Source organism: Prosopis cineraria, unplaced genomic scaffold (genome assembly GCF_029017545.1).
Source record: "Prosopis cineraria cultivar Desert tree isolate PC_DT_omini unplaced genomic scaffold, ASM2901754v1 PC12, whole genome shotgun sequence".
In the NCBI taxonomy this organism is placed as follows: Eukaryota; Viridiplantae; Streptophyta; class Magnoliopsida; order Fabales; family Fabaceae; genus Prosopis; species Prosopis cineraria.
The window spans coordinates 12,564,242-12,585,125 of NW_026555343.1; the positions used below are offsets into that span (position 1 = coordinate 12,564,242).

Sequence of the window (20,884 nt, forward strand, 5' to 3'; positions counted from 1 at the left end):
ATTTTCTCATTTTTAGAATATGCACACAGGACAAAAATTAAAATAGTAATTGTAATTGTGAATTATTCCAAAAATAGAAAATTAGTAAAAGCAGAGGGTCAAACTCAAACCACGCGCGAGGAAGGTGGCGGAAACTGGAAAGAGACTAGGAGCTGTATTGCGGTTGCGGAATCCAAAAACCGATCTTGGAGAAAGGATTTCGTAGTGATGACAGAGATAATTAGAGAGAGAGAGGGCATAGTTACTTCGCCTTCACAGTCCCCACCTCTGAAAACCAATGTGCCTTAAAGAACCAACACCTCTGGTCCCATTCCTGGGTCCCACTCTCTCTCTCTCTCTCTCTCTCTTCAGTGACTAAAGCGTACTGGTACCAGGCTGCTTGGTGCCGCCCATTCAAAGCAGCAACACCAAAGAAAATAAAGCAAAAGGTACCCATGACTATCATCACCCCAAAAGAAAAGCCCTCGCTCTTGTGCTCGTCTCAGAAAGGAACTTGCTTTCTTGTGAGAGAAAAGCAGGTTTAAGCTCTCTCTGCTTTCCCATTTCCCTTGTGGTGGATCACCTTCTTCCCTTCCCACTATTCTAGTTTCTGAGCTTTGGGGAGAGAGAGAGAGATAGAGGGAGAGGGCTGAAAATCGAAGCTCTGAGCTCCCTCGAGCTCTTGTAGATCAAAGAGGGAGAAAGGGGGAAGAAATTAAGACATACCCCGTTGGTGTGAAGCTTGTTCGTGCGCGATTTTTGGCTTCATTTGAATGGTGGGTTTGTGTTTGTTTCGCTTGTGTCTTCAAATTTCTGGGGTTGTTCTTCTGGGGTTGTTGCCCTAGATCTCTTTGCCTCTTCATTTTTCTTGCAATTTCAGACTCTTTCTGTTCTGGGTTCTCTTGTTCTTTGAATATTCTGGGGTAGGCTTGATAGTAGGATTGTTCTCTGATGCAAATAGAAGGAATGGGGTCAAGCGGAGTTTAGCATTTTGGCATTTTCGACCTTCTGATATTCTTTATTCCACTTTCTTTCTTTATCTGTCTGTCTGTCTATATCTCATTCTCGCTTTTTCTTTTTCATATTCCGTGAAGTTGGGTTCTCTTTCTATTATGAATAGATACCATTTCTTTTTATAGCTTATTGGAACTGAAGTTATTGATTTGTGATTGGATGAAGGATGTAGCATCCTGGTCTCCTGAGCTTCATCAGAAAGTTGCAAGTTTAGGCTTCTTCCTCAAGGGTTTTGCATTTTCAGGTTCTCTGAGTAGTGTGTCAATTAGACTTTGATGGTTTAATCTGCCATCAAGCTCCTTTAAGCTCAAGATACTCTTCCATTTCGTTTTTTCTTTTGCTTTTTTCCCGGTTGCAAATTATGCTAGAAAAGCTAAATTTGGGAGATGACTATAGATCAAAGTCAGAACTATAGGATTCATTGAGGTCATAGCATTCATTGTGGTCAGAGGAGAAGCAACAACTCACAGCTCAAGACTCTATTAGAATACCATTTCGGCAAAACCAATAAACCTTAATTAGTTTCTATATAGATCACAAGCTTTAAAGGGGATTATAGCTGAGATTGTTCCAGAAAATGGGCTCATGGATTGTGCAAATTCATGGTCAAATGTTAGGGTTTAGAATTTTGACTGTTAGCATTATGGTTGATAAAGGTTAGGATTCCTTGCCTGGGTACTCATGCTGCTATTGGCTTTTCGGTATATGCTACTTTTATGTTCATTTAATTTGTGATGGCCTTTGTGTTTTCTGTACGCAAAATTTACAAAGCAAAGCAAGGATGCATGATTCTTTGGCATATTTTTGGCTTTCTGTAAAAGCTTCTTGAGTTTAAGGGATTGAAGCTTCTATTATATGAACTATAGTTCTGTTTTGCAGGTCTTTTTTCCTTGACGTCTTTGTGTGATGATAAGTGATTTGGGACATGGAGAGGGTTTCAGAGCCAAAGACACTTCCTCGGACATTGCCTGTTCTTGTTGAGGTATCAAATCCACACGCAACTACAGCAAGAAGAGATGGTCAGTTGTCTAATTCACACGATATTTCGAGCATGCGAGGGATTTCAGCAAGAGAAGTCCATCAGTTGTCGAGAGCACAGGATAGACCAATCACACGGTTGGCATCCATCAGGGAAGTGGCTCAGCTATCAAATGCCAGGCTAGTTTTGATTAGAGATGATGTAGGATTTGATGGTCCTGGCTCTCATGAACCTGTTCACTTTGCACCTGCAAGAACATGGAAAGGAAAGGCATCTTTGCCGGAAACAGAACAAATTATATCTGATGTTGAGGCATTAAAGGGAAGCTTTGATTTATTTGAGGAAGGAGGTCCGAGTTCATTTGCTGGTGCTAGTCATCCCCCTGAACCAGTTGATACGGATCTCATGCGAACAGTTATTATACCAATAGGTCAAAACAAATCTGAGGCTGGAGGCTTAATGAAGAGTTTTTCCATGAAGGGTTCTGCCCTAGAAGATCTCTCAATTCGAATTCCGGCTAAAAAACCAGGCCCAGCTGTTCTTTCCCCTGCAGAAAGTCTAGTTGAAGAACAAAGTGATATGGGGAACTTGCCCTCTCCTGTTTTGGGTCCTCGTACATCTCAGAATATTGATCACTGTCTCCTTCATCCAGATTCTGAGGAGAAAGAATGTGTTTGGGATGCATCTTTACCTCCAAGTGGAAATGTCAGTCCACTTAGCAGTATTGATAGTACTGGTGTTGTCACTGCAATGAGCATTGCTAATAGTTGTGCAAGTACATACCGGAGTGATGCACTCACTAGTGATGGCATGCTTAGTTTAGATAGGAACTTTGATAGTACTAAGGGGAGTGTGCGGGGTGATTCTCTAGAGAGTACAAAAACTAGTGCTAGTCAAGCAAGTGATAGCAGCGGGTTCAGTGATGACAGCAACTGGAGCAATGTTACTGGTAGTGCCAATAAGCCTCACAAAGGAAATGATCCTCGGTGGAAGGCTATACTTGCCATCCGGGCTCGGGATGGAATTTTGGGCATGAGTCATTTTAAGCTACTCAAGAGACTTGGTTGTGGTGATATTGGAAGTGTATATCTCTCAGAGTTGAGTGCAACTCGGTGTTATTTTGCCATGAAAGTTATGGACAAGGCATCCCTGGCAAGCAGAAAGAAGCTGACCAGGGCACAAACTGAAAGGGAGATATTGCAGCTGCTTGACCATCCATTTCTGCCAACTTTGTATACCCATTTTGAGACAGACAGATTTTGCTGTCTGGTGATGGAATACTGTCCTGGAGGTGATCTACACACCTTAAGGCAACGTCAACCTGGGAAACATTTCTCAGAGTATGCTGCTCGGTATGTGTTTTTTTTTTTTTTGGTGTTGAAATTGCTCAATATGTTATTAATTTTACAGACTTACATTCTGATAACTACTTTCTACTTGTTATTCTGTTGCAATGAACTGCTTTTCGCTGATTTGTCTGTGATCAATGTATGTGTGCGCCAGCGCCATTCATGCATGTTCCTTAATCTTTCTAATCCGTTCTTTAATCCTTAATATCTTGAGTTATTAAATAAATAATTTTTTTATTCTTATGAGAAAGAAGAAGAAAAGAAAGTGGGGAGTATGAGTTTGTAATTAACCTGCGTTTAAAGTGAAATATTTCAATCTATGAAACCCTTAAGCTATCCCATGAACAATAGTCTAAAGAAGAGGCACATATCTCTCATTCCTGACTTCTTTCGCTCTTGGATATTTTTTATCCTTGTTAGAATGTGATTTGACACTTGCATTTGTTTTGGTTTCAAGTCCGTAAATTGATTGTCTCTCTTGATCAGCACTCTATTTGTGATAGAACATAAGATAAAAGAATTGGTTCTATATGCATTTATTTTACCTTCATGTTTGAAAATTCTGTTTGTTTTGATATAATGTTCATGTAAATCCCTTTGGGCCATCTATTCCCCACGTTAACGCAGCGCGTGTATCTTTTTTCTTTATCTGGTCTTGGTGATGAAATTCATGTATTTTATCAGTGCTTGTACTTAATATATTTTATATTTTAATATATCATCCTCCCCTTCTTTCCATGATACTTATCCTATGATTTTGTATGTGGTTGAAGGGCGAGTGAAATGTTACTCAATTGCCTGTCTGTGATTGTTGAACGTGGTCTATTAAATAATATCCATATCTGATTTTAGCTTATGATACTATTTTTATTGTGTCATTTTTGTAGTTTTTATGCTGCGGAGGTTCTGTTAGCGCTTGAATATCTCCACATGCTTGGAGTAGTGTATCGAGACCTTAAACCTGAAAATGTGCTGGTCCGAGATGATGGTCACATTATGCTTTCAGACTTTGATCTCTCCCTTAGATGTGCTGTTTCGCCAACATTGATTAGAACGTCTGATGGTGACCCTTCAAAACGAGGTGGTGCCTTCTGTGTCCAGCCAGCTTGTACTGAGCCTTCATCAGTATGCATCCAGCCTGCATGTTTCATCCCTCGGCTCTTTCCTCAGAAAAACAAGAAATCACAGAAGCCTAAAGCTGATCCAGGGTTATCAGCCAACACGCTTCCAGAGCTCGTGGCCGAGCCCACTTCAGCTCGGTCCATGTCCTTTGTTGGAACCCATGAATACCTTGCTCCTGAAATCATCAAAGGAGAAGGTCATGGCAGTGCAGTGGATTGGTGGACATTTGGAATCTTTCTGCATGAGCTCTTATACGGTAAAACACCTTTCAAAGGATCAGGGAATCGCGCTACATTGTTCAACGTTGTTGGCCAGCAGCTCAAATTTCCTGAGTCACCGGCCACTAGCTATGCTAGCCGGGATCTGATCCGAGGCTTGCTGGTGAAGGAACCACAGAACCGGCTCGGAGTAAAGAGAGGTGCAACTGAGATCAAGCAGCATCCCTTCTTTGAGGGTGTAAATTGGGCCTTGATCCGGTGCAGCACGCCCCCGGAAGTGCCTAGACCCATCGAGAGCGAGATTCCTGGGGCTGCAAGATTTGGACCACCAGATCCGGTTGGCAACAATAGCAAGAGGATGGTAGGTACTGACATGAAGTCTGGGGGTAAATATCTAGATTTTGAGTTCTTCTAGCATGGATTTTCGTGTCGGGTTTGAATTGTGTAACCAATATCATCATCATCAGCTATAATTTTACATGAGCTGGCTGTGCATTAGCATGTTACTTCTTCAGTTGGGTATGTCTCAGCAAAATCTTTTCAATTGGAAACAAGAAAAGATGATGGCTTAAGCTTAGAGTACTGTTGATATGGATGATTTTATAATCTAGTGTTCCAATACAGAATTTAGTTATTCTCATTGAATCTATTCATTTTCATTCCTTCGTCCCTTTTCTGGGCAAAATGACTTCACTTCTGATGCTATTAATTGCTTCAGCTAATAGCATTTCTTCTCAGTTTTCATAGGCTTGGTTCTCACATATCATATAGTCTGCATTTCATCTATGGATCTTCAAGCTTTTTATTGTGAATTTCTTTCTTAGTTTGGATGGATAAAAAAGTGACAAAAAAAGTACAATATCTCTATAGGGAATTTAGAATTAAAAAAAAAATTCGAAACTAGCTGCTTTTAAACATTTATATTAAATGTTTTCTTACTATTCAGAAACTTGTGATATTTGGTTTTTCATCGGTTTAGTTGAATTTAGATTACTTTGAACTGTCCTAAAATGAAGTGTTGTAATTTTTCATAGTCAGCCTTAAATCTATAATTTTCTTTAGTAAAAATTAATTCTCAGTAATCAGTATATATTATTTTAGCCATGTTCACCATAGGGTTCACGAACTACTAATTTATGGCCCTGGAATTAAATTGTGCAATGAATAAAAATAGGATTAAGAGTTGAAGGGCAAAAATGACTCAAAATTAGGCTGACAGTTGCAGAATTTATGCAAAAAGTTCAAGAGTAAAAGTGACTCTTGACTTATAAAAATATTGTTTTGGATCAAATCTATTAAGCTTGGAACCAAAGCAAACATAAACTACGTTCAACTATTCTTTGTAATTTTAATAAGAGAGGGACAAACATAATCCTGTTGGTCATATAAATGTATTTAATAAAAAAGATTAGAGTTTACATGTTGTCAAAATAAGAAATGTCCTAGGGTGGCACAAGATACATTGCATAATATAAAATGAGAGGTAATGTAAAAGATGGTGTCTCATACACCATAGTTACACCTCTGGTGCTTTCTCGACCGAACTCGCTCCTGTAAAAATATTAACCACGGGGAATGAGACTTAAGAGTCTCAGTAATCAAAAATTAATATGTAATGATGCATGCAGATGTAACTAATCATGCGATTGCTAAGTGGGCACACAAAAATATTTAATCGAACAATATTTCCAAACAAACCGAACAAGTATTTAATTGCATGAATGCACCTTATATCCTCCTTTCGCCAAATCACCCGACCAAAGGTGAGTTGGACCAAGCGACACGCCACTCATTGGGTCCAATGAGAGCTTACCACGTGGTAATAATTAACCGAACATAAATTCTCATTAACACCATACTTTAAAATACCCTGACAAGTTATGCATCATTCAAATATCCAAATAGAAATATATCCGAACAATAATATCTCATCATGATAAACAAAAATAAATTTTTAACCCACTTAGCAATAATTTCAAACAAGTATATACAGTATTTATTTTCAATAATTCATAATTTTTTTCAAACAATAAAACAACACATAACCATTCACAAACACACCCATCATAACACATTAATAATGGTTACCTTGTGTCTTAAATAACAAGTTCCCCTTCACAACTCCTCTTTCACCACTATCTTTGTCAACACAATCTACATAGTTATTTCATAATACTATATATTGATTTTATATTAAAATAAATAACTCTAATTTAAAGAGTTAGAAAGTCTTAGATCTATAATTCATATTAATACTAATTTAAGATTTATGCCTCATTTAACTTCCCAAATTCTTTTCTAAAATTCTCGTATCCTAATGAACTATTTTTAAGTCTCAAATCACTTCTAATATCACAATTTCATCCTTCTATATTCTAAAAATTCGTCCAAAAATAAATTAAAAATTTTAGAATTATCCTGAAGCCTCAAATCACCTTTCTATAACCTTAAAAATACCTATTCATACTTAAATAAATATTTAATAATTAAAGGTTCATTCCTACATCTCAGATTCAACATAAATTCAACCATATAGATCTAGAGTTTAACTCAAAAATTCTTAAACATGAGTTTTAACCTCAAAAAAATATTCTATAATATTTATTATATCTCTAAGAGCTTTAACCTATATTTTTAATCCATCATATCATCAGATTAACTATCCTATATAAAAAATCCTAATCAAAATATTTACTCTATTTTACAAAATAATTATATCACTAGAAAGCTAATATTATTTAGAAAATAATTATAAAATTAATTTTATACTTAAATAATTTTTTAAATGCTAATATAAATAGGAAAGTTGGAACATACATGAAGAAAAAGAAAATAATCCCTCCTTGCGAGAAGACGCCGAGCAATGTGAGAGGAAGAGAGAAAAATAATATAAAAATAAGATTTTAGGTCCCACAATTATATTAAAAAAAACTATAGGTCTGAATTTAATTATTCAAACCTTTAAGCCATTACTTGTAATTTTTACAAATTGCACCTTGAGCCATTAGTTGTAATTTTTACAAATTACAAAAATATTTCTTTTTGCTTCCTTCCGCGCCTCTTCGCCTGTGCCTGCCTCCTCACTTCTCACATCTAATCAATGTGGGACTTCTACAGTGTCTCTTTTTTTTTTCTTTCTTTTTTTTTAACTCACACACACATAATTTTTTTTATTTTAAATCTTAAAATTATATCTTAACAAAATATTTCTTATATAATTTTAAACCTAAGTTTTTAATTCATAATTAAATTTCTAATTATATTATTATTTCTGAATAATTTCAAATAATATAAATTTCTATTATTATTATTTTTTTTAAAAAAATCAAGATGTTACATTATATTTCAATTTTAGTTTTGAAATTTGAAATCTATATATTTAAAACTCTTCTTTAGAGTAGTTTGAAAAATTTCAAACGAAATAGAGAAATGAACTAAGATTCAAAACAAAAATAAAAAATAACAAATAACAAATTTATTTATATTTTTTAATTGATAAGACATGCGAAAAGATATGATAATCATAAAAATACCAATAATCCAAACAGAAACTAAAGTAGTATTTAGATTAAAGAATTTAGATTTGAATTTAAAATTTAAAATTTGAGATCTATATATTTAAAATTCTTTAGGGCACTCTAAAAAGTTTCAAATGAGGTAGAGATATGAACTTAAATTTGAAACAAAAATGAAAAATTAAAAATAACAAGTTCATTTTTATTTTTTAATCGACAAAATATGAAAAAATATATGATAGTCATACAAATATCAAGAATAAAAATGCAAAGAGAATAAGATGATTGAAGTAATCAAAATTTTAAATGATTAGAATATATGGAGAATTTGAAATAGCAAAATAATTATAATTTGAAATGGATTTGTATTCAAACCAAATCCAAATTCATAATTTTTTATATATCTAAATGAGAGATTTGGCTCACGTCCAAATTCAAATCCTCATTGATCCAAACACACCATAAAATTTAATCACCAAACCTAGCTAATGTGGTTCCAAACACACTCTAAACAGTTGCCTCTTGTTGGGAATCAGAAAGGATCTGTTTTGTCAAACCAAAAAAAAAAAAGAAAAAAAGAAAAAAGACAGAGATATATTCTGTACATCCACGTAATAATCCTTAATGTTGCGATGTAACTAACTAGTAGCTCATAGACAACTTTTAACTATTATCCTCACTCCAAGCCTTGATTGTCACCAGGATCGCTTACCAAGCTGGGGGCTACAATAAAACCGCATGACCACAGAATTAAGATATTCTATGCATTTGGAGCATACTCGAGTGCTTTATGAGGAGTTCGGCACATTACTGTCATTAGGAAAACCGAAATCCCCAAAAAGACCCTGCATCATAGAAGAAAGGCAGAAATTAAATGCTGAGCTGGATATATCTGATGTCTCTCCCCAATACCCCACATTACAGTAATATCTGGAAAATGTAATGCAATGTTTGATAGGTAGAACAGTGTTTTCTATCAATAGAGGTTGAGTTTAGTAGAAGGAGTTAATCCCTCATGATATAACAAACTTAGGTTTGAAGCCCCGTTGAGAAAGATGTCTATATTTAGTGCTCAATAGTGCCTCAAATATAATTACCTCAAATAGGAAAATACATGTGCATAATAAAAGTGTCTCCTAAAAAAAAAATGATAAATGTGCCTACCCAATTTTCTTTTTAGGTACATTTTCCATTTACTCTCTAAAAATTATTTTTCCGTGTAGCAAACATTGCCTAATAGATGCATCCTGTCCGCATGATTCGTGGATGGTTTCTAAACGCATCACAACAAACAGAACTCAATATCTGAAAAAAATTCTCAGCATGCCCAATCTGCCAAAAAAAAATTAGAAGCATAGCTCCTGAGGTACTTGGGTGTCTTGTTAATATCTAAAAACAGAAGTCAATCTCTCCACGTTCCACATTAACCTACGCACTCATGTCTATGGTGGGAGAGTCTCCATCTGATGGATAATTGCCAGAAATGCTTCAGCCAAAATGATCATGTCTAAACAACTTTATTCCTGGCATCAACTACCACAGCAGTTGGAGAGCTTAGGATAAGTACAAGATGTTTTAAACCACTATTAATCAATCATCATACCACCAAATTATACGTGGGTTAATTTTTATGAAATACTATCTATTCCTTAATGAAATGTTTTCCCCAGAATGCTTATATGACATAAAAAAGATGAAGAGTGCTTACCATGGCGTCATTGACTGCATAAGTCACACAATAGTGCTCCTGGAAATCAAATAGCAGACACTTCAGGTGCCAGTGGTTGTGGCATTACAATAGATAACTCACCGTTAAAGACAAGCAAGTTGATACGATATTGGTGAAAACGATGGGTCTGGCTAACATATAGAACACAATTTTCAGGAAATAATTTATCAAACACTTGAAAAAAAATCGTGTTCTCTCTTTTCAATGGAAACCAAACAAGCTCTAACAGTGTGGTTGGTTACTAAACGTTGCTTTGTAAAGTTGAAAAGTTGCTTTTGTTGTAAAATCAAATTGACATTGATAGCCATGAGTGTTAATTAATTCTGAACTTGACGATCAACTTCTTTAATTAATTATCTGAGGCTCTCTTGCAAAAATGCCAACACTCACTTTGTTGACAATAAACATCTTTCCAATGTTTTCTATTTTCTACCTATAAGAAAAATATCTCAGAAATATTGACTAAAGCTTTAGAAAACATAATTTTAGACTACTAGTGATAGTGACGTGTTCAACTTTCAATGAAAAAAATTAGAAAACCAGGCAGGCTCCAATTTTTTCCATTTCGTTTTTTGGCCATTGAACAGCAGTTGAAAGCCCCAGCAAAGTATATCAAACAAAATCCAGGCACTTTTGGGGCTATTAACAGCAGGAATGAAGAAGAGGGATAACCTGCATCATATGCCATTCTTCAAATTCATCAAATAGTTCCAGCCGTTCGATCCTATAATTAAAGCATTGTTAATTAGTACCATCTAATATTTTGCAAAAAGATAAAGGCTTCCATCCCTAAAGAGGAAAAAATCAAAGGAAACTGGAGAATTATGGACAGAGAGAGCCTGTGTGGATGTAAAAAATTTTAGATTCAAGAAATGTGAAAGTTTCATCACATAACAATAACATGTTAGTTTAACAAGGTAAAGTACCTAACACGCATTAAAATCTTGATGGGATATAAAATGGGGAAAGAGACTTCCACAAAGAGGAAAGAAGGATTCTCCTTCAACGGAGTCATCAAGAAAAGCAGCTACTTTTGATGCTTACTTTGGAAGAGCGAAGGAAGCTTCCCAAACCGCCTCTAGCAATTTGAATTAAAAAAAATAAAAACTTTCATCGCTTCATCATGATAAAGCATGAAATAGGAAGGAAAAAAAAAGGAATTATAAGCCCAAAATTTCATTCAACCTAAGGGTTAACTTTATTATTTGCATTTAAGAAAGATCTCCAGGGTTAACTTTCTTATTTGCATTTAAGAAGGATCTCCAGGGTTAACACTGTTGCAAGCAACCAATATAGTTTCACTTTTTAAAGGATATGTCCAATGTATCAACTATAATGCATTTAGTAACACAGCACCATAGTGGCAGCAAAGAAGAATTAAATGCAAACAATCCACAATTTGTTGAGCAAAATACCTGCGCCTTTCATGAGCATCAATAAAGTCACTATACACTCTTAGCATATCCCATGCAACAGCCCTCTGAAACATATGCAGAAAGACAAAATTATCAATTCATGTAGAATACGTGAATTAACTATATAAAAATGAAAAATTAATGTCAACAAGAAAACATAAATGGGATGATTGTATGTGCTATATGTAAGGCATGCTATGTTAGTAGGGGAAAAGGATATTTCATAGGGACAAAAATTATTAGAAAGAAAGAAAGCTACGTGAGGATTGGCATCGTATATTCTCTTTGTGGGAGAGCAGACAAACACAAATGCCCATACAATAAGGCCTCCAATTCCTTAGATTATAATAAGGTGAAATCATCACGTTTTCCAGTAAAATCTCTTATCTGCCAGCAACATCATAGAGGAGATATCAACTATGCCATTGATTGTCAACCTTTAGCGATAATAATAGATGTCTATTAGACTGCCATGTTCTTCAGCATTAAAGCTGGAATCATGTTTACACCATTATTATCCTTTAGAAGGTTCTAAACACCAATGTGTAATTCATCACATCAACTACACAATATATGATTCCAACTGAAGTTAAGAGAGTAAGGACTTCATTTCCATCGATGCTTATACGTCATACCTGCCATCCTTGGTCCAGAAACAATTTTTCCTTTGCAAGTAAGTTTGGTGTAGCATAAATACCCAAGAGTGCACAACCTCGACTCTGAAACAACATAGTAAAGACAAATTATACCTTGGTTTCAATTATATATAGTTGACTTCATTTATATTTTAATTCACGACAACTGGGTTTACTGGTCCTCAAGTAATTTAATGTATAGAATTAGATAAAAAGGTTCAGCAGTTAAAAGATATAAAATATGCAGGACAATGATGTTCTTGACAGCGTGAAGAACTTCCAATCGGGAGATTAATATTTCCAACTGTAATCTTACATAATTAGAAAAGAAAATCAAATACATAAAAGCAATAATTTTTTGATGTCCAGACCTCCAAATTTCTTATCATTTGCCGCCCAAAAGCATCATCTGGGTGGATCTGTTGACAAAGAACCATTTAATGTAAAGAAGATCACCTTGGATTAAACCAAACAGAAGAAAAGAAAAATGATACTGCTGAGAAGACTGGAACCTGCTCATAAAGAAAAAATACTCCTGTCTTAAATGCTTGGGAAGCCCAACCAACAATTGAACGAGTTGAATCCGGATCTAAGTATATCAGAACACATTCTGCAATTATAAAAGTTGGCAGACTGATGACAACGTCAGAACTAAGTAATGTGGTCATTATACAACAAATAGACAACGTTCTTTAGAATAAACCAGAGTCACGTAATATCACAGTTATTAAGCAATTTTCCTTATAACCACAGAAGAAAATTTTCCTATCTAACACAGTTAAGCAATTTAGTTGCCTGGGGGTTGTGTGCCTTTCTCCCCTGTTTGCAAGCTGCTCCTTTAATGACCTCATGCATTTGCACGGAACTATTTCTAGTTCATGGAAAATATAGCCCATAATGTCTTCAGCAAATTAATGACCACAGAACTCCATTGACAATGTCATAAGCCATTTAGAAGCACTCAAAAACTGATAAACTCTCAAATATTCTGAAGAATAAAATTGTAAACCATATAACTGAAGGTGCTTCCAGATTCTATAAGCTTTATTTTATTTCCCACATTGTGCTGGAGCCTTTAAACAAATTTTCAGTTATATACAAATGGAAACGAAAATTCACACTGCATGAGAGAGAGAGAGTGGATACCCAATACATACCTTGGATCCATACCAGCTAGAGATATAATATCATTCAATTTTTCGATGTCACGCAGGTCAACGGGGAGTAGTTTGTAGGATCACTAAGCACTTCTCCTTTCTCTGCATAGAATGAAAGATCAGCAGCAGTTGTTCAGATCAAAACTTCAACCGATACCCAAATGCTAATTTTCACTACTGAAATATCAGTTAATTTTATTTTATTCCTATAAGCAGTAAGTTAAATCAAAAAGCTAATAAGTTTGCAGTTTTGGAATTTAAGGCTTCGTGAAAGGATCATAGTTTCTCCGATGCTGTGCATTTTCAGTCTTGTAAAATAAATAAAAAAGCACCTAGTTTTGAACTACTGAATTGCAATGGAGGGAGTCCAAGAGCTTCCAAGGGCTGTAGTGCATCTTAAGAATTCCATTATGTAGCAAACTTTATCTGAGAGATCATGTAATAGGTCTTAATTAGAATCACCAGCTCTGTTCATAGTTGTTTCCTTTAAGCATTTTCCATTAAATTACAATATAAAGAAAAAAGTTAAAGAAACACTTTTAATTATTTATGTAAGTTTCACTCTTCCTTTAGAAAACATGAATACAATCTAAAATACAATCATCCCTCCTCAAACTACCACGTCCATTCTTCAAAACCTTGTGAAGTGCCAAATGTTCAAATTTTTCACCCGCCATTTAAATGCAAGATGATTAAAAATACATAGAACCTTTTCCTTTATACAAATATAAGAAAATTTTCATAGAGAGAAGAAGGACAATATATCCAACCAAAGGATTTTCTAACTGCCATTAATCATATGAGTGCCAGCACCTCATAAATGCTGAAGGGGGGGGGGGGCGCTCAAAAAAATACTCGACAAAATCAGAAGCAGTTTCCAAAAGTCCAAATATGAGAACTAAAATAATCCAATGATCACTTCCTGCCATTGTTGCAAGGAACTTCATATTTCTTTTCGCCCAACGATTACTTATCAGGCTAAAAATTGGGTGAAGTTCTCCAGCATTTGCAAATGGCAATCAGGGATTCCAACAAAAAAACATAACACACAGGAATTCTTTCTTTAAACCTAATCATGTGCTTACCTATAAAAATTAAACCATCAGTGAATTTGATTGAAGAACCAATAAGCAAACACTTAGGACCCATTTGGTATGATGGAAATGAGAGGCATGGAAATGGAAATAGAATTGTAATTAGGAAGAATGTTTGCTTGGTATGATGGAATTGAAAAAAAATTTAATTCCATTTCCACCAAAACATGTGGAATTGACTTCCACAATAAGACCCAAGGATTTCAAATTCCATATTCTCCATCTCATTTTTACCCCCCGCGTTCAGTCAATGTTGCTCATCATCCTCCTCAAAGTCTGAACTTCTCCCCCCTCCCCATCAGCGACCTTCTCCCCACTCCTCGCAGGCGACCTTCTCCACACTCCCCCCTGGCGACCATTTGACCTTCTCCCCCCTTCACTGTTAATTCCACTTCTCAAATCCTTAACGCCGAGTAAAATCCAGATCTGCCTTGAGAGACAAAGAAACAGCATCAAAGTGATGAACAGCACAGTGGAAGAAGGCCAGAGCAGGTGGCGAAAGTTGTAGCAATCGATTGAGAGGGAGTTCCACTCAACAAGAGCTTTGCTCAAATTTCAAACACTGATAGGCATCATCATTGAAGAGCAGAGCATGATAGGATGGTGGTTCTGTTTTTTTTTTTCCTTTGGCTACAAATTCTGGATTGCAATTGTAATTTTGCATCAGATAATTAGTGGGTTTGATTTGAGAAAAACAAATTTCGTTGCTTTCTTTCGGTGGACTGGAACTAGATGGTGGTTATGTTTTTTTCTTTTGGGTAAGATTGGGTGTAGTTTAAGGAGGGTATTTTGGTCTTTTGAATGACAATTATATCATGATTCTATAAACATACCAAACATATTTTTAAACCTCACTTCCTTTTTTCACTTCCAAATCTATTTCCATTTCCATCAAAATCAATTCCAACATATCAAATGGGGCATTAGAAACTACAGCTAGCCCTTTCTAAACTATTTAAATATTTCTCACTCTAAACCCAGCCCCACTAGGCCACAATAGTTGGATAAGTAAAATGAAAAAAAGTCACTTTGTGGATACAAAAAATGACCCTCATGCCCTGAATTTCTTTTACATAAAGTAATGAACAACAACAACAACAACAAGCCTTTATCCCACTAGGTGGGGTCGGCTACATGGATTGCAAGACGCCATTGTGCTCTATCATCAAGCTTTTAGGAATATTATTAATTAAGAGATCGCGTTCAATAACTTTCAAGAGTGTTCTCTTAGGCCTTCCTCTACCTCTCTTAATCGGACTCAAAGTTATATGTTCCACTCTTCTCACTGGTGCCTCCCTTAGTCTTCTTTGTATATGCCCAAACCATCTCAACCGATTTTCTACTATTTTTTCCTCAATAGGTGCCACCCTCACTTTTTCGCGTACGTGCTCATTTCAAATTTTATCTTTACGTGTATGTCCGCACATCATAATAACATTCTCATCTCTGCTACTCCAACTTTATGCTCTTGCTATCCCGTTAGAGCCCAACATTCACTACTATATAACATTGCCGGTCTGATAGCAGTGCGACAAAACTTTCCTTTAAGTTTATTATGCACCTTACGGTCGCAAATAATTCCTTTAGTTTTTCTCCAATTAAACCACCCAGCTTGAATTCTATGTGAAATATCTCCACTGATTTCGCCATCATTTTGAATAATGGCTCCCAAATATCTAAACTTTTCCAAGAAAGATATCAAACTGGTTAATGCTCAAGCACCATGCATTACAGCACAAGAATAGAACACCTCTAATGTCAGAACACAAGCCATTAACTAATGCACATTGCATATACAGTAATATATTCAGCATTGCTTACCTGTGGATATAACTGCTGTTACTCCAACTTTGTCCTTTAATTGACTGTAAGTCTCAATAAGTGCAGCTTTCTTACTAGTTACCTAATTCAAATAAACAAAACCACATTAACCTTGTCTGCTGATTATGGTTGTTCGGAATGTGAGATTCACAAAATAAAAATAAGCTTTTTCACCTCCATTAGCCATTAATTAGTATTTAATCATAACAAGTCCCTTCTATTGTTTTTGGGCTAACAAACCAGATGGTAAATTATCTTGAGAAATCATCTACTATCAATCTGAGACGGGACAATAAGGGAATAAGTAAAAGAGACTGCCTAGGCCAACAAAAACCTTTTAAGGAAAAATAGGTTCAAGTTTTCACCTCCTTAAAATCAACTTCCACATATAGATGCGGTGCTTTCCCCTCATCCTGCCAAGAGAAGGTAGAGCCATTTCAATTACAACTATACATGAGCATTTATTACAGATAAACGAACTAAGAAGGGTTACAACAACTATTGAAATTGAGGTAAACAATGCTACACACATTCTCAGCTAGTTCATACCTCTGTACATCATTCTAAACAAGAGAAAGATCTTAGTGCCAAATGGTATATGGCACCAAACAAGCTGCATATCAGGGTTTTTTCCCCCCTTTGCATCTTTGTATTTTACAGGTAAAGGAAAATTATTTTTCAAGTCATAGAATTTTGAGTTTAGACCCCAAGATGACATAATATTATAAAAAAATTATAACACGTGATGTTAGAGTAGCTTTTACACTGCCTCTGTTTTAAACTTACAAAAGAAAACAATGGATGTTTTTCAATCACGTTTCTACATCACAGTACACACAGCAAAAACATGAATACAACATAAGTTCATTCCACTGTGTTCTTATTTACAAGAGTGCATGTAAGTAACCATAAATTCTTTAAAGTCATCAGAATGAAGATGGGAAGTACAGAACACGGGCAAGAATGTGATAAAAAAACCCGTCAAGAAGTTTTGGTAAGGCACAAATGGAATTACACGCTTATCCATATCTATACTAGGATATAAAAGAAAAGGTCCTGTTGAAACTCCTCTTCTCACTAATTCTTAAAAAAAAAAAACAAGAAATGGCATGTCCAAATAGCCTATTACTACAATTTAATAGCAAGTAGTAATATGACAGTAATGTATTGACTCACTTTAACATAACTCCTTATTCATCATCTCAATGTTTTCATGAATAAATTTATGACAAAACCCCACGTTTTTACAGGTGATAGCCTTCCACATTAACTGCGAATGTTAAAAAAAAAACAAAAAAAAAATTATTAAAGGGTTTTGAGCTGCAATCATAAGGGCAAATATGCAGTATGGAACTACATTTTCCTTCCAATGTTCTGTCTAGCACAAGGGTAAAGGCCCATTTGTTTCAGCTCTTTTTATGAAAAAATCACTTCCTTTTACAGAAAAGAACACTTTTAAGAAACTTTAGGATGTTGTGCTTTTTATGATTGTGATCTAAAGCAAAATAGCTTCTGCTTTTTATAAAAATCTCTAAATAATAAATCAGTTTTTTAAAACAACTAGAAATCACATTTTTTAAGCTTAAACATGAGCCCTAAGACATGTTGTCCTCAGTTGTCTCTTCGAGTGAAACTGTAAAATCTGTGGGACAATAGCTTAGAATCATTTGAAAGAAGAAAAACAAGTTGTGTAGAATATGTCAGGACAATACTTATGACAACTCACAGGGTAAACCAGGCACCTGCAACTGAAAATATGTTGTGTCAAATCCTGCTCCAAGTGATAATATCTGCTTCTTTAATGGATTGTCTTTATCTGTCTTATTCTCAACATCGAGAAACTGATGCAGAAGTTTCCGAAAAGCAGCCCAACGAGCAAAGTAACCTTCATACTCACAGATAATAATAATGATAAACCAGCTACTCGAAGGCTGAAGGATACTTAATAAGTATAAAATTTAAACAATTCAGTTTGTTCAAGTTAATTCTTACCACGGTTAATAATTGGAGATCTCCTCATTGGTCTTCTGACAAATAAATGAATATAGTCATCTTTCATGTATCCCTTCTTCACACAGGACCTTCAGACAGTTTATAAGTTATCATTATTCACCACATATGAAAAACTGGTTCATTTATACTCAGGAAAAAAAAAAGATGTTAACAGATGACCACACTAACAGAATATAGACGACTCAAACAGTCTAAATTTAAAGAGAACAGACAAGCTAAACTTAAACTCAAGAAATTCTATTCCAGTACGAGAAATAGAACACTCCCACCTGAAAACAAGATTTCCAATTACCCCAACAACAGATCCCCAATTCTCAAATTCAAAGACTGCATATCAAATCACAGTCACATCACGAAAATAAAGTAGCATTGTTCATATTCCCCCATACCGGGGTATAATCACTAGCCAACCATTTCATCTGTCACAAGTCAACAAAACTGTCAATGGCCATCAGACGGAAAATATTCCAAAGACGTGTTCTTTACATGGAACAAGACAAAAAATTGCAAACTCCAACAAGAAGAAGCAAGGACATATCACCAAAGGGGGGCGGGAGGAAGAACAAGAATCAAACTTAATCGTAAAGCAAACGAAAATTGTTCTTAGAACAGTAACTTCTACGCCATATTGTTTGTCAGAGAAGCCCAAATGAACGGTTTTCACAATAAGCACAGTAATAGGAAAGAAAATGAGAAAACAAACAAAAAGCTTGCCAAGCCAATATGCTAACTGAAACAAACATCTCATCGAATAGCCACATTCAATTGCCCTTCACTTTGGTTACAATCCAAAATGCAAATTCGCAGAAACCAAAACCAAAAATGAGAAGGGGCCAAAAAAAAAAAGGCTTTCACAGGCTAAAACGTTAAAAGAAACCAGTATTAGATAAAATAGACAATTGCATGATCCTGAATACACAAAAATCAATTTTTTGCACGGCTTGAAACAAGGCAGCAACTGAAGAATAGAATGAAGGGACCAAAAAGGAATCGAGGGTGAGCGCACAATTTACTGGCGGAAGCGTCGTCGTTGGTGGCTTGAACAGCGGCCCTATTGCTACGTGAATCCGCCATCGATTTGTTGGCTTCGTGGAAGAGAAGAGATTGAGAATAACGAACCTTTCAGGTTATAACTCCGGTGAGAATAAAGCCCCCAAAGGAAAAAGATTATTAGGTTATGCCTGCTATGGCATCGAGCGGAACAAGTTGATTCTCGTCCTCGCTCACGTTACACCTGGTAAGAACTGGGCGGATCGGCTTGCTGACTCAACATCTCTCGATTTTTTATTTTATTTTTTCATCTTGCATTTCAAGGGCTTGTTTCGCAATCCATCATAGGGACAGTTTTTTCAATGAATGTTTTCAAAAAATATCTAGAAAGACAAAATATAAAATATTATTCTAAAAAATAACAAAATAAAAAATATTTTAGATATTTTATAATTATTATTCTAGAGAATAAAAAAGAATAAGAAAAACATTCATTTTCTTTATTTTTTTTAATTTTTAGAACATGTTTTATAAAACACTAATTTTTAAAAATAATAGAGTAAAGATAGTTAAGTCATAAATTTTAAGAAAATGCCATAAATTTTATTTTTTTTGTACAGCACCAAATATTTTGGACCTGTCTCTAGTTGAAAAAACTTTAATAAGATCCAGATTAATCTAGATCGAACCCGGATCCTTTTAGGTAAAAATTCTGTTACCAATGCTAATATATTTTCATAACTCGAACTTGAGGTTTCCAAAAAAGAAAATTTGGCCCTCATGCCAATTGAACCAAACTATCTGTTATTGTTGATAGTATAGGTTTTGTTAGAGTAAAAAGTCTCAAATATGCTAAACCCAATTACATTGGGTCCATTTCTTGTTTTCATTGCACAGCTTGTTTTTGTTCTTATTAATTTTCCTTATTCTAGAATATTCCTAAGGCTACGTGTATCATTTTCCTCTCACCTGTAGCACCATTCACTCATTCTTGCACTCTATTTATACTACTGTGAATTGTTTACTGTAATGCATCAAGACTATTCATCAATACTAATGGCTGTTACCTTTTCTATATTTTAAAATGGTATTAGAGCCATGAAAATTATTATGGCTTCATCAGCTTCACATGACTCTGATGGCTCTAATGCTATGTCTCAACCTCTTTTGGTTTCTCCTTATTCATTTTCTTCTTCTCCTTCTCATTTTATTTCTATCAAACTTACTTAGGAAAATTATGTTGTTCGGAAGGCGCAAATGGGGCCTTACTTATATGGCCAGCAACTATTTTATCTTTTGGATGGCTCCTATTCGCCTCCTCCTGAGTTCACAACCTCTGGCTTCCTTAATCCTGAATATTCAAAATGGTTTCGTTTAGATCAATTGGCTCTTTCAGTAATCATTTCTTCACTTTTTGAATCCTTGATTGGACAAGTTATTAAGCACAAGATAGCATGTTCAATATGGCTTGCTTTTGAATGCTTATTCACTCAGAGAATCAAGCTCATTTTTTTCATCTCCATAATCAGATTACTAACTTAAAAAAAAGGGGTGATTCCATTAATGATTACTTTAAACGTGCTATGCTCCTCTCTGAAGCTTTGAGCATTGTTGGAAAACCTATTAATGACACTGATTTTATTACATATCTATTGAATGGTCTTGATTCTGATTATGACTCTATTGTTGCCTCTATAACCACATGGGCTCTTACTTTAACTCCTGAAGATGTGCTTAGCTATTTGTTTATGCATGAAGCTCGTCTATCTAAAAGCACTTTTGTTTCAACTGTTTTATTTGATATATCTGTTAATTTTAACACAAGGCCCCAATCTGTTAATACCTCTCGTCTAT

The 20,884-nt window shown here is 35.2% G+C and overlaps 2 protein-coding genes across 4 annotated transcripts; one reads left to right on the forward strand and one right to left on the reverse strand.

Moving 5' to 3' along the window:
• The first annotated feature begins 326 nt into the window (after positions 1 to 326).
• Positions 327 to 5,330, forward strand: LOC129288600 (serine/threonine-protein kinase D6PKL1). 3 transcript variants are annotated; one of them, XM_054925249.1, is made up of 3 exons: positions 327 to 755; positions 1,873 to 3,324; positions 4,209 to 5,330. In XM_054925249.1, exons 2-3 carry the CDS (start codon positions 1,919 to 1,921, stop codon positions 5,074 to 5,076), a joined length of 2,274 nt encoding a protein of 757 aa, XP_054781224.1. In that variant the 5' UTR covers positions 327 to 755; positions 1,873 to 1,918; the 3' UTR covers positions 5,077 to 5,330. The 3 variants fall into 3 exon arrangements, with proteins under 3 accessions (XP_054781224.1, XP_054781226.1, XP_054781225.1); XM_054925251.1 differs by having other exon boundaries at positions 496 to 518; XM_054925250.1 differs by lacking the exon at positions 327 to 755 and adding an exon at positions 1,117 to 1,237.
• A 3,188-nt stretch (positions 5,331 to 8,518) lies between these two features.
• On the reverse strand, positions 8,519 to 19,318 carry LOC129288313 (leucine carboxyl methyltransferase 1 homolog). The gene is given in 14 exon segments (XM_054924828.1): positions 8,519 to 9,021; positions 9,885 to 9,923; positions 10,578 to 10,629; positions 11,321 to 11,385; positions 11,956 to 12,039; positions 12,327 to 12,374; positions 12,468 to 12,588; positions 13,113 to 13,191; positions 13,194 to 13,214; positions 16,028 to 16,109; positions 16,393 to 16,440; positions 17,770 to 17,912; positions 18,020 to 18,108; positions 19,047 to 19,318. Coding segments are annotated over 14 exon segments (996 nt in total). The 5' UTR covers positions 19,115 to 19,318; the 3' UTR covers positions 8,519 to 8,964.
• Between the last annotated feature and the right edge of the window lie 1,566 nt (positions 19,319 to 20,884).

Coding starts and splice junctions, on each gene's coding strand:
- LOC129288600 (XM_054925249.1), top strand. CDS start 1,919: ATGGAGAGGGTTTCAGAGCCAAAGACACTTCCTCGGACATTGCCTGTT. Junction 3,325..4,208: donor TTCTCAGAGTATGCTGCTCG/GTATGTGTTTTT, acceptor TCATTTTTGTAG/TTTTTATGCTGCGGAGGTTC.